Source organism: Sinocyclocheilus grahami, unplaced genomic scaffold, assembly GCF_001515645.1.
Source record: "Sinocyclocheilus grahami isolate Dianchi unplaced genomic scaffold, SAMN03320097.WGS_v1.1 scaffold372.1, whole genome shotgun sequence".
Taxonomy (NCBI): domain Eukaryota; kingdom Metazoa; phylum Chordata; class Actinopteri; order Cypriniformes; family Cyprinidae; genus Sinocyclocheilus; species Sinocyclocheilus grahami.
In genome coordinates this window covers 275353-289512 of record NW_015505551.1, presented here as the reverse complement: position 1 = coordinate 289512, position 14160 = coordinate 275353, and the positions used below count along the sequence as shown (strand labels likewise).

Below are 14160 nucleotides of genomic sequence, written 5' to 3'. Positions count from 1 at the left end.
ACTTACAAGGTATAGCCTACATTTTATCCGTTCATGCATCCTCTGGGAATGAAACACCTGACCTTGGAGTTACATGCATCATACTCTACAGTTTGAGGGGATGCTACAGATCTCCAAAGAAGTTACACTTCATATTACAGTGTTCAAATGTTTAAACTGTAATTAGTGCTGTTTGTTAAGGCAAAAAAACATTAATGATAGCTCAAGTCAATAAAGAAAGGTCTGCTATCTCTAAGTTATAAGAGAAGTCTAGCACACACAAGTGGAACTGGCGGACAATAAAATGGCTGAAAAAACCTGGGACCCAAGTCATAATCAATATCAGAACATCATATTGACTTTAAGGGTTTATTCACACCTGTCTTGTTTGGTTCGATTGAATCGAACTCAAGTTTGTTTCCCCCCTTGGTGCGGATCTTTTGGGCAAGTGTGAATACAGCAATCGCACTCAGGTGCGGACCAAACAACCGCACCAAGACTCAGCTGAAGAGGTGGTCTCAGTCCGGTTCCAAACGAACTCTGGTACGCTTGAGAATTTCTGTCCAATTAATGGATGACCTTAGCACACGTGGTTTTGTTTACAATTTCTGGTTCACTTGCAAAAAGGGCAGTGTGAAAGCGAACCACACCAAACAAAAACAAAAGCAAGTGAACTAGCGGACTTTCCTGGTGTGAATACACCCTAACTCTGTTGACTTAAGCCCATAAGAAACAATCCTTAACACTTTAAACAGCATGCTGTTAAAAGCACTGAGAACACCTTAGCCAGTGTTTTTGCACAGGCAAATGCCAATTACATTTTCTTTAAAAATCTATACCATTTCTGAAATATAGCATCTCTGAATGAGGCGAGCAAAAACTGATTCTACAGATATACTGAAGGCTACAGTTTATTATGGTGGCTAATTTTATATAATCCAAAGTGGTGATTATTTTCATATTATTTGTAAGGGAAGGTGAAATAAAGGTTGTGGAAAAAAAGGAAAAGAAGTCCCAGAATGCAAAAGATGATTAACTGTAAAGTCTTGCTAAGTGCATGCCTTTACATGTTTTCCACAGGTTATTGATTCTTAATAATATGAACAGGTAATTTACAATTTTTACACTAGATTTTTCAAATGTTCTGAAGAAAATGTGAGCGATACTTGCAATGCAATTGCTGGTCTTGTACAATTTTTTTCCTTATTCTGAAAATACAAATAACAGAAAAGTAATACCCCTTTCAAGTCACTCAAAAAGTCACATGATTTGAGGTGTCATTCATGTCTTTAGTTCATAATGACATGTATTAGCGTATAGGACAAATTACATGCCTAAGTTTACTAATTAAGATTATGGCAGTGGTTTTCAACAAGAGGGCATAAATCAAAACAAGCATTAAAATAAGCAATAAAACCCCTAAATATCACAATATTTCTTATTTTAATCTGTGCTCTCAACAACTGATGAGAGTTTTTTTAAACTGTTTTTTGGTGAAGAACCAGGGTTCCTAAACATTTTTATATATTTAATGCACTATTTTAATATCATGAACAACTGCATTTATAGGACTATGGCGAACCACTGGATTAGAGGTTTCTTGAAACCTTTCAAATAGTAATAGTGATTCTTGCCTTACCAAACACCACCGAAAATCTTAAATATGAATAGTCACGCCAACAATCTTGATTTCTAGTATATTATTAACAGCAGAACACTTGATGTGCCTTTTAGAAACACATATCCAAATCCTGAATATAAATGTAATGCTTTTGGCGGTTTTATCATACACAAGAAGATGGACAGAAATGCTGACTACCTGTGTCTTCTACATTCTAACCATTACACGGCATTGACCCAGAGTCATGAGCACATGGCATCAAAGATATCACGACCTTACATATGGCACCGCTTTCAGCTCCAGCCCTTTTATCCGCATGAAAATGTCAGTTTCATAGTGAAATAAATATTAAATAGTAAATGTGACCAATTTGTCAGCCGGCAAATCAGCAACAATAACTTGAGCAGTATGACCCTGTAAAATATTTATACCCTGTAGTTTAATCAATCAGACTCATTACGGGAATATGAACAGATTGTGTGATCTTTTAAAGTAATCACCCTTATTGCTTGAGATTTCCCTCGGCCTTGTCGTGTCACTTAAGCTAATGGGAAGGTAAGAGAATGAGAGACTGGCCCCATAAATTCACATCTGTCCCGAATTTAACCGCAGCTCAAACACACACAAAAAGGCCAAGTTTTAGTAATAAACGTTATTGAAAAAGGCTCAGCCTTTTCTTTTTAAATGCAAGCTTGCATTCGGGACAGGCATTTATTACGCTTGCGGGAAATCTCTCAAACAGATGCGAAATGTGGCTTAATAATCAAGATAAGCGACTAGCTACCCGTCACAATGATTATGATTGGCTTGGAGTCAGCAAAGGGCTGTGTTCGTTTTTCCCTGCCACAATAAATAATCAGCCTATCTTGAGATGTGATTTCTGAATGCACATGTAGAAAACGGCTAATGTTTACTTTTATACGCTAGTGACTAATTTAAATGTTCGGCCTACCTAAACTTGAAGCGAACGCTTTATTTATAGCTGGTTGTGCAATGACTGTTTTAAAGACGTAAACTTCAACCCAGTGGTGTCCAATAAAGCAAGACAATATGGAATTAAAAATCTAATTTAAACTTGGAAATAAACAGAAAGGAATAAAATAAATAGTCAATCAAAAGGGTCCAATCAATGGAGCATTTGTAGGTAAACAAATACAATATTCACAGAACTTTACCAAATGTGACACATTTTCACTGTATTTCCTACCCCTCTCTGTGGCCTTTATGGCACATATGTGATTTACTGAAGGAGAGAAACAGTGGAGCATCAAAGGCACTCAACACTGACCCATAATCCCTGGCTAATTAAATAATTCACTAATTGATTCATCACTAAATCAATAAAGCAGGAGATGGTTTATGGTGTTGGTATAGCATAGGTGACCAATTGGTTGCAACCAGGATGATGTATTTTGCATGACTATTATTATTACTAGGCCTATAGGATTAGTGATTTGAACAAACCCTGAACACTAGTATTAAACTTGGCCAAATATGGTTGGACTCTCTTAGCCAGTAATCAACAAATATTTCAAAAAAGCTAAATGACCTGCCGGAAGATCCAGATGGATCCAGTCTAAGGTGATGGTTTTATGTTGTTTCTAGCCGGTCATTCATTATCATTCACTGGTTGATAAGCCGGACTACCACAGGATGCACATGGTTTTGACATTACAGACCACTTAAAAAAATTTTTTTTTTAAATTTATGTTTCATGTTTTACCCCCAAAATATTTATGTATTTATGTGCTCATTTATTTAGTTACGAGCTTAAATTTTTTTTTTCCGTAAAATTCTCATTAGCTGTAGGGAAAAATGAATACAAAAATACTGATGTTATTCACATAAAGCATTATTGTCTATGCTTTCATTTAAAAAGAAAATGCATACAGCACAGTACGTATGCGTTAAGTTAATGAGGATTAGTGGAGAAAGTATGCTTAATCATCATTAAAATTATGTTACAATGCAGAAAATATTCATATTCTTTATGCTATACATATATATTTGTCTCTCTGTCCTTTGTCTGTTGGGGTAAAATGCGACCTGGAGATGTTCTATATTCATACTGCAAACATCACCCTAACCACCACATGTAAAGGCGTACTTTTTGATTAAACATACTAAAAATATATTAGCCTCAGTAAAAAATACAAAGGTAGGTTTCATTTTGATCTTGATGTGGACTATAACATGACATCATTTCAGCCTGTGGGATCATGAAAGCAGAGACAGCAGACCAATGGAGGACAGTCCCACAAGCTCCCCAGACCATAAACATTGTTTCTGTATAATGAATGATTATCCAGAGAAGGCCGGCTGGACTTAAAGAGGGATGGTTTGAATGGATGGAAATGCTAAGTGTAATTCATCCCACTGGAACTGTATCTATGTCTGTGCATTATGTTCTCTGTCTGAAACTGGTGATGTCTAGGTGAATGTGTGTGTGCATATGCGGTTTATGGCCTCTCTGTCCCCTGCCGGTGCCGTAAGGTCATTGATGAGATTGATTATGATGAACATGGAGTCAGAACGACACTTTTGAGCTTCACGACCCATACCATAAATTCAGGTGCCTAAACAGCCTGTAATAATTATTTCATACCACAGCGTAGACCAAACAAAGGGGTTCAGTTGTTGAGGTTTCGGCATGCAGTTATTGACAACACTGTTTTTGTGAACGGCATTAACATTAAAACATCACATTGTTAAAGAGGCAAAGCAGCCATCATTCACAGGTTTTTGGATGCCCTCCTCAGGTCAGTATAGCGAAGAGAAATTTGTGTTCATATTTGTCGTTTTGACACAATTTTGTTTCTGGGAGTCAAAAAAAATAAAAATTAGCCCGTGTCAGTTTTTTCTGTTTCTTCATGTAATCCCAGGCGGACTGGGTGAAGGTGAGATCAGATCTCTGTGTGGAGCACTGGCTGTTGTCAGACTCCTTGCAAACAAAAATCTCACTGGATTATTACAATTAATGGCAAAATGAATGTTTGGAAATGTAAACTGATATTTTCTACTGACACACTGCAGTAAAAGATAGAAATTAATGTCTTAAAACCTATTTTTGTTGGTAGAAATAGTAATAAAAATACTAATATATATATATATATATATATATATATATGTGTGTGTGTGTGTGTGTGTGTGTGTGTGTGTGTGTGTGATTATAAATATATCCCTTTCTTCCAAAGAAGAGTATAAGAAATAATAAATTACTTTATAACAAAGTATAACAGCATTAGTTTCTAAAACACCATGGCATTACCAGTGTTTTGGGGCATAAAGACACATATGTTTACATATCACTACAAAAAGAACAAAAACATAAAAATATCAATACAATTTCTATTTTTTTTTCTCGAGTTTCCTTCACCGGTCAACTAGAGATCACAAAACAACTTGAGCAACATCTCCCCCGTGTGGTGATACCTAACCAGTTCCATCTGTCGCTGTTTCAATCACACTTTATTCACCATTTACAAAAGGAATGAAATACATGTAAATGAATGCCAAGATATATGTCTCCAGTCTTATATCCTAGAAATTAACAGGCTTGCATAATTAAGAATTCATGAACAGAAGCAAACTTGGACATGTGCAAGGTAATGACCTTTCAAAACATTAATATCCAAGTCAAAATGAGGTGAGCCACAGCAAAGCAATTTGCAGTAAATCTGAATATTATGATCATTTTTCTGAAATAATCAGAAAATTACTGCTGTTAAAAAAATAAAACAAACAAAAAGCAGAAACACTTTTAGGTCCTTATTCACAGATTATATTCCAACTACTATATATGTATGGAATGTTTCAGTTAATTTAGTTCTGAATTATCAAAGCGCATATAACGCAAATATGATCTCATAAAAACATGTCTTGGTCATATTAACATAAAGCCACAATGCCAAATAATGTAATGGTCCTACAATCAGGCTTTATTTTATTTATTTTTAAGCAAACTATATATATATATTTTTTGTTTGTTTGTTTGTTGTTGTTAATGTTATTAATGAGTTAAAACATGACCCTACATCTTTCTGTGAGATTCAGCCACACTAAGCCTTACCAGGCATAATAAACAAATAACTGAATGCAGCAATTGTCTCTAGGCATGTGGATTTCTTGCTCAATTTAAATGCATATATTTCTAATGTTTTTTTTTTTTTACAAGTTTCCTTTAAAGAACACACAAATGCTGTAAGCAATTAAAGAAACTCCCACTAAACAAAACAATTGAGTATTTACGCAGTAATTTGTACCGACTAAAAAGTGAACATTCTTTTTGCAAAGTAACATTTTCACAGGCATGACCTTTTGTTACACATCCTCTCAAAGTCTCTGAAACAAATACTGAGCGTAGCATAACTAACAGCACTTTCACTTTGTAATAAAAGTAGTGAGCTATAGCCAAACAAGTTATTTAAAATGACTTATTCTTTAATCCACAAATTCTTCAGCCATATTTTCCAGACTCCTTCATTAAACGTGAGCAGAACTATTTTTTCTATGCTACAACATGCATAAGAATGGTTTTAGTCAGAATTCTGTTTCACAAATGAAGTCCACTGGCAGTAACTGCACTTTATCTTTGGACCTTCACAACACAAAGTCCCTAATTCTCTGCCCACAAAAACCTTGCATGTCTTGCTTTATCAGGAGAGCTACGTTTAAATAACCTAACTGATGTCAATTACATTTTAAGCAGCTAAAATTCAAATCAAAATCCTCATAAATATACATTTGTTTTCATTCCTTAAAATGAACAATCTTAGAAATGTGGAAAAAAAGACAGATAGGCCAAATTACAATCCTAAAACAACTGGTTTGATATGTAACCGGTGCCTGTGATAATGCAGCCTGAGCAAACTGAGCTATCGCCCTCTATTGTGTGGTTTGTGTGACATTACAGTGAATCCCACAAAATCAGGAACATGCCTTGTTCATATTTTACCCCAAAATCATAAGATCATTTCATTGCTCAAAATGGATTTTGGTGTGAAATATGAGATATTGATGTGAAGGCTAGTGTGATCATGCTGGAGTGTGTAACCATGGTGTACTGAGCTCACTGAGGTAAGACAGAGCAAATGTTTGCAAGGCTTGTGAGTTCAGTTGGTTAATTTTGTTCGAAAGAGAGAGTGCATAGTCCAAAAAGCCCAGAGTCCAAAGGAAAACTGACATGAAATCTCAATGGAAGCATCATACTCTGTTGGTATCTACGTCTGTACTGTTTGAGTCCTGAAGGTTCTGGACCTGGTCAAGGATCCAGCTGATTCTGGGCCTTTCCTGAGGATTGGTCACCATAGTGGAGCTGAGGAGGGTTTGAAGACCTTGAGAATAACTGTGTTAAAGAAAGAGACCTAGTGTCCAGTTATACAGTATACACAAGGATGTGGCAGGTATACGTCCTCCGGTTACCGAGACGTTAAAATGTTATGATTTGAAAACATTAGTGTTGTGCTAAATCTCATTCCATGACTAAAACTGCTCAATTTCAAGCAGTTTTCTGCTATAAAAAGACTATCATTAATTTGATTATGTGATCTCCACATGTTGGCCCATATGAGACGATCCACTCCATGAACAGTTTTTATTAAACTTAGTCTTAATAATCTCCTGTGAGTATTCATGATTTGAAACTTATTATCCAAGATGTCCACATTTTTGTACGAGTAAAATTTTTGTTTAAAATAGTTTAGAATATATTGTGCAATATTCCACATTTAAAGGTGGAGTAAGCGATTTTTGGTAGCCAATGTTGACATTTGAAATCACCAAAACAAACACGCACCTACTCCAAAAGGGTCTCGTCCCTATTTTGATAGCTCCGCCCCACACATAAGTACGCAACCCAGGCAATGATTAGTTCTGTGAAACAAAGCAAAATCAATGCTACACCGTGTCTACACCGGATGCGAGTGGCGCGACAAAATACTATACAACTCATTATAATCAGTGATGCTGTCTACACCATAGATATATATATATATATATATATACATATCTATGGTCTACACTGGATGCGGCGCGGCGAGACGCGACATGACAAATCCCGACAGAAAACTGCTGCTGCGTTCTATTTATGACGTTTTGACACAAATTTGAAATGACCTTCAAGACAGATTTTAGCTGTTGCGGCGCAGACACGGTGTTACTCACCTATCGAGAAGAAACAAAGCAACCTTGGCGTCCGACTGCAGGCCTTCCGCTCCTTGAGTTTTCTACAGCGCTGGAAAGCTGATCCGATATTTACACGGGTCCTACTTCTTGCCTTGTTACCTTAAACCTTCCGCAGACGTTTTCCTCTTTTGTTTTTTATCCGCCATGTCTATCTTTCTGTCGCTCGGCTCGCTAATGTCCGTCCCGTGCACTGAACGCTCTCTCCTCCACATCATGATTAGACACGCCCCTTACTGCTGATTGGCTACAAGTTTGTTTTGCTACTCTGCCCCGAATCTTTTCTAAAGCGTTTTTGAAAAATCGCTTACCCCACCTTTAAATAAATTACACAATTTTAAAATGGGAAAATAGTTTAATCTATTAAAGTAAAGTAAAATGTATTTTATTTAAAATATAATATTATATTTTATTTAAAATATATTCTATTTTTTTTTTTTTTGAGGGAAAATTATAAAATATAAAAAATATATTCTAATATTATATTTAAAACCAATTTTCCCACATAAAAAAATTCACATAAAACTGTGTGAAATAAAATATTTTAAATCATATTTATATTAAATAAAATGTATTTTAATATTATATATAACCCCTCAGAGGACCTCAGATGATGCCAACCCTGAAACAACATACAGAACTACCAAATTTTGCTATACGTTTGATAGCATCATATAATAATTGCTGTTAATAGTGTTCATCGTCTGTTTGATTACGTCTTTAATTGATTTTTCTGTACATTTCTGCCATATGTACATTAAATGACAGTCACCACTGATAAGCTACTACTAAATATTGTAAAAACTTAATTTTCTGTAAAGTTGCTTTGCAACGATTTGTATCGTGAAAAGCACTATACAAAAAAACTTGAATTGAATTGAATATAAAATGTAATATAATATCATTGAAATTATTTCACATTTTGGTAAGTTACACAATTTCTTATGTGTAGTGTGCAAAATTAGTTACAAATATAATATAACAATATTATTTAAATATATATATAGTTTTAAATGTAATATTATTTAAAACAATTTTTCACATTTAAGTTACACGATTTTGTGTGTGTGTGTATGTGTATTGTTTCATGTAGGAACATTTTTTTTTTATTATTATATATTTTTTTAAATGTATATTCCACATTTAAGTTACACTATGTGGACATTTTAATGAGTGAAAATCAGTTAAAAATAATATTATTTAAAATTATAATTCATAATATTATATATTTCTTGTAAGATCGACAAAAATTCTGATCTGGCATTGCAAAGATCTGATAAAACAGTTGCCACATTTAGATCCACACTCAAAACACATCTGTTTAGCTGTGCATTTACTGAATGAGCTGAATGTACTCTATTTCCTTTTATGTAAAGCACTTTGAATTACCGTTGTGTATGAAATGTGCAATATAAATAAACTTGCCTTTTCTCATGAGGACCACAGAGGCTAAATTTTACACAATAATGGCCCTGAAAGATCTTGAGCTCACCTGCACGGCTGTGGAATGGAGACTGGATTCTGGACGGCGAGAGCCACACTGTCACCCTTCTGAAATATCAAGTCATATGGTCCCTCCAGCATCATCATACAGTACAACACACAACCTAGAGACTAGGGTACAAAATACAAAGATTACCTACAATAGACATAACAGACTGCCACAGACATAACATTATGCTGACCTGAAGGAGCAAAGATAAGAAAGGACAAAGTTTGCTAACATTAGCCCTGCACAGACACAACTAAACACACTGAACAGCAATAAAACAACATGTCATGGGTGGGCTTGGATTGTTGCAGGATTCTGTCGTTCACGCTGTTTTGAGAATGAAGTGCTGAAACGTAAATAACCATTACACTCGTAAAAACACACAAAAACGAGAATTACCCAAATATCTGTTCTCTCATCAATGATACAGTGACTCTCCACATTAAAGAGCTCTGGTGCTCTGTACGAGATGGTGCACCTCTGAGCGGCCCAATCCTGAATGAGCAAGTGTACAAACATGATTCATTTAATGTTCTGATTGGCTGAAAATATATTGATAAGTGCCGCTGGACAATTTTCTGCTCTAACCTGGACTGTCATGGCCTCCCGCGACCCCCGAACTTCAATCCTGGCCTTGTTCATGGAGCCCAAGTCCATTAACAAAGGGCGATCGTTCTCATCCAGTAAAACATTGGTGGGTTTCAAGTCCCTGTTTCCAGAAATAAAGCTCATGAGTGATAATAACAACAGGAAAACATTCAAATGTACATTGTACATGATGGCTGAAGGCCACTGTCAAAGAAACCTGGGCTTCCATACCACCTCAGCAGTGCCACAAACTGATCACCTCCATGCCACGCCGAATTGAGGCAGTAATTAAAGCAAAAGGAGCCCCTACCAAGTATTGAGTACATGTACAGTAAATGAACATACTTTCCAGAAGGCCAACAATTCACTAAAAATGTTTTTTTATTGGTCTTATGAAGTATTCTAATTTGTTGAGATAGTGAATTGGTGGGTTTTTGTTAAATGTGAGCCAAAATTAAAATAACCAAAGACTTAAACTACTTCAGTCTGTGTGCATTGAATTTATTTAATACACGAGTTTCACAATTTGAGTTGAATTACTGAAATAAATGAACTTTTCCACGACATGCTGAAAACCAAATAATTTGCAAGACATGGAGGATTTTTCTGAAGAACAGTTGGCAGTTTAACTGTTCATACAGGGGACTCATGAACAACCATCTCACACACACACACACACACACACAGTTGTGGATCATTTCAGTAACGACATATAGTATTAAGAACCAAGTCTATGTAAACATTGGCATGTTTTATCATAAATGCTGTTGCTGCTCTTTTAGAAACTGCAAAGTATCGTTCATTGTTAGTTCATGTTAACTAATGTAGTTGACTACTGTTAACAAATGGAAAGAGCTACCAATTACATTAATTACTATGAAGTAACTAGTTATTTTTACAAGTTCCATCTTCAATGCAGAACCATGGCAAAACTAATGATGGATGAATTTTACTCTCAGTACCTGTGTGCATAGCCTTTGTCATGTATTGCTTTGAGGCCTTCACTGATGCCATGCAGAATGTGTAGTATGCGGCTCTCTGGCATAGAGCTTCCCTTATCCCGCAGCTTCTCAAGAACGGACCAAAGACTTCCCTTCTGCACAGAAGAATTCAGCACATAAAACGCTTTTAAATGGCATACTGCACATCTCAGACTTTTGGATTTATTAGAAGCCTGGAACGGAAAAGCTGAATACGGTCTACTTACACTGATGTACGGGAGCAACAGCCAGGCCTCACACTTTCCGCCGCGCTCCATAAAGGTGTGTGCTGTCAGGCTGAGGATGTTGGGATGGTTGAAAAGGCGGTGCATCTCCACCTCGGTCTGAGCCTCTTTGCGGCCCTCACGGTCATGGCAAAGGATTCGCTTTAGAGCGTAGAAGTGGCCATCATGTGCACCTTCTACCAGATCCACATAGCTGAAACCTCTAGAAGGTACGATGAAAATAATTATAAACAATAGAATCACAATGAAATGACTATTTGTCCTAATGAGACCAGCTGTTTAATCGAATAAATTTCACTTAAGCACACTATAATGAAAACTGCCATGCATAATTATGAAAGATGGGCCATTTTCAAACATACTTCTTCCATATGTTTCCTTGCCAAGGTGGCATCTTTGGGCTCACACAATTCCAGTCATTTTTAAAGGAACAGTTCATCAAAAAACTAAACATTTGCTGAAAATGTACTCACCCTCAGGCCATCTGAGATGTAGATGAGTTTTTTCATTACAGCAGATTTAGAGAAATTCAGCATTACATCACTTGCTCACCAAAGGATCCTCTGCAGTGAATGGGTGCCATCAGAATGAGAGTCCAAACAGCTGATAAAAACATCACAATAATCCACACCACTCTAATTCATGAATTAACGTCTTGTGAAATTAATTGAAACGCTGTGAGTTTATAAGAAACAAACCCATCACTAAAATGTTTAAACTTAAACTGTTGCTTCTGACCAAAAAAACGAGTCCATAATCCATAATAAAGCTTCCTCCAGCGGAAAAGTCCATCCTGTTCTCCTCTCACATCAAAATCCACCAACATATTTGTTTAAAAATGTTTAGGGTTGTTTTCACTTAGAAACTGTGCTTGATCCTTGCATATTTTTCTCCTGATTCAGATGAGACACTTTTTCATTGGAGAAAGCAATATTAAAGTATTACAGACTGTCTTAATGATGGATTTGTTTCTTACAAACACACAGATTGATCAATTGATGGACTGAAATTGTGTGGATTACTTGTGGATATTTTGATGTTTTTATCAGCTGTTTGGACTCAGTCTGACGGCACCCATTCACTGCAGAGGATCAATTGATTAGCAAGTGAAGTAATGCTAAATTTGTCAAAATCTGTTATGATTAAGAAACAAACTCATCTATATCTTGAATGGCCTGGGGGTATGTACATTTTCAGCAAACATTCTTTTTTGGGTGAACTATTCCTTTAAGTATTTTAAAGACTGAATAGTCTAGTTGAGGAGTCTTACCCTTCTTCTAGTTTCTGGATGAAGTAGTATCTCTTGTTGTCAATTGTGATGGCACTGCGCAAGCATATACACAAAGCTTGTCCCATCTTCTCTGGAGCATTGCTTATGACCGACCATGGATGAAGGAGAGGCTCTGTAAGAGATTTCGACTTGATTATTTATATCCTTTTTTCAAATGTATTTTATGCCATATTCATTTATTCTGTTCTTTACTCTATTCCATATTCAGAATGGAGCAATGTGTACGACTGTCACTGAATTCTACACGAGGCCACAAGGAAATACCAAAAAGAATATTGTCCAGACCATTGTGTGCGCAGTAGCCTAAGGTTCAGAGTGTTCGCAGCATTTTTCCCCCAACTGCAAATCAATGAAATATGTGTTGATGACAAAATCTGTTTTCACTTCAGCATATTGTGGAACAAATATTGCATTATTTATATTTATATACAACTGTACGAGCCTATGGGATTATGTCTGGAGAAATTTTCAATGATTTTTAATAACAAGAACACATTGGGTTAAGCATATCCTCTTTTCTCTAAATTAGTATTTTCTGCAAATTAATATAATTGTTTATATTAGTATTAAACAAAATATCAAATAACTAAAATTATATAATTATAATTTACACATTAAATATGAGTAAATTATAATTATATATATATATATAACTCTTGTTATAATTATATATATATATATATATAACCCTTTTTAACTGTGAAATTATTAAATTAATTAAAATAATTGTTACTATAAGCATAAAAGCTTATGATTAAATAATCAAAAGGCTACATTAACGGCAACGCAATGAAATATGTGTTGATAAAATATTTTGGAATAAATAGTGCATTACTTTACTGCATCCTCTTTTCCTGATTTTCTTGCTTTCTGTGACATGAAGAACACACTAAAGCCTATAAATAAAACGTATTATTAATTATTAAATGCAAGATAATTTAGACCGTCTGGTCAAGTCAACGTAATACTGCCTGTCACTCTCAGTGTCCAATTTTCCACTCAAATAAATTATTCACGGAGTATAACGGAGCTTTCTGACTGGCTTCCTACTAATTATTGGAGCTTTATGGCGTGCGCTGTTGAGTGACAGATGCCACTTGGTGCTTGCTAGTGAAACGCGTTGAATCTGCCGTGAAGCTCTTATGATAATTCATGACTGTCCTACACATCGATCGCTTTATGAATTCGGATCCGCGGTAAACGTGGCATCTTCAAGAACCGCTGGTTTGTTTGTGTTTCGCAGGCATTGTATGCATCGAGCGAGACCCGTAACATTCAAATGTAGACTAGGTTCTTATCTAATTACATGGTGCTGGTATCAAGCCATCCAATACGGTTCCATTTATATGATTAAAGTGAGATGCGGCTCACCTTAGGAGACGCTCTCCCGGTCCTCCGCTAATTTCTCCGGTTTCTTCCGTCGACAAAGAAAACGTAACCGTGACGTATTCTGACGCAGGCTTTCGGTTTAACCCATTCAATGCTGGTCCCGAAAACATCCACGATTAGCTAAGTGCTTGCTGCCTATCATGAGTCTTAAGAAGAAGAATTTGTGGTCTATAGCTAAACTAATTAGAATTAAATAGATAAAAGATTGCGTGATTTACAGTTAAAGTTAAACACCCCATTAAAATTCGGGTTATTAAATGCATAACTTTTTTTTGTAAATATTTGCATCAATTTGTTAAACGTGTTTAAATATTATATAATGTGCACATTATATATGTAAGGTCTATAAAATGACTAATTTATCTTGATTGTTTCTCACTTTTATTTATTTTAGC

The 14160-nt window shown here is 35.6% G+C and overlaps 1 protein-coding gene across 4 annotated transcripts; it reads right to left on the bottom strand.

Moving 5' to 3' along the window:
• Positions 1-1524: 1524 nt before the first annotated feature.
• Positions 1525-14017, bottom strand: stk16 (serine/threonine kinase 16). 4 transcript variants are annotated; one of them, XM_016230504.1, is made up of 9 exons: positions 13748-13812; positions 12641-12715; positions 12356-12488; positions 11068-11287; positions 10823-10956; positions 9861-9981; positions 9672-9767; positions 9273-9394; positions 5053-6944 (listed from the first exon to the last, which is right to left on the bottom strand). In XM_016230504.1, exons 3-9 carry the CDS (start codon positions 12439-12441, stop codon positions 6803-6805), a joined length of 921 nt encoding a protein of 306 aa, XP_016085990.1. In that variant the 5' UTR covers positions 12442-12488; positions 12641-12715; positions 13748-13812; the 3' UTR covers positions 5053-6802. The 4 variants fall into 4 exon arrangements, 3 of the variants coding, with proteins under 3 accessions (XP_016085990.1, XP_016085989.1, XP_016085988.1); XR_001604562.1 differs by lacking the exons at positions 12356-12488; positions 12641-12715 and adding an exon at positions 1525-1536 and having other exon boundaries at positions 5898-6944; positions 13748-14017; XM_016230503.1 differs by lacking the exon at positions 12641-12715 and having other exon boundaries at positions 13748-13811.
• Positions 14018-14160: the final 143 nt, after the last annotated feature.

Excerpts from the sequence above, each read along its gene's own strand:
- stk16 (XM_016230502.1), bottom strand. The coding sequence starts at position 13,875 with ATGTTTTCGGGACCAGCATTGAATGGGTTAAACCGAAAGCCTGCGTCA. Across the intron at positions 11,288-13,747 it reads CCGGGAGAGCGTCTCCTAAG|AGGTTTCAGCTATGTGGATC; the intron begins GTGAGCCGCATC and ends CGTACCTTCTAG. Across the intron at positions 9,395-9,671 it reads ATGAGAGAACAGATATTTGG|TCTCTAGGTTGTGTGTTGTA; the intron begins GTAATTCTCGTT and ends TTTGTACCCTAG.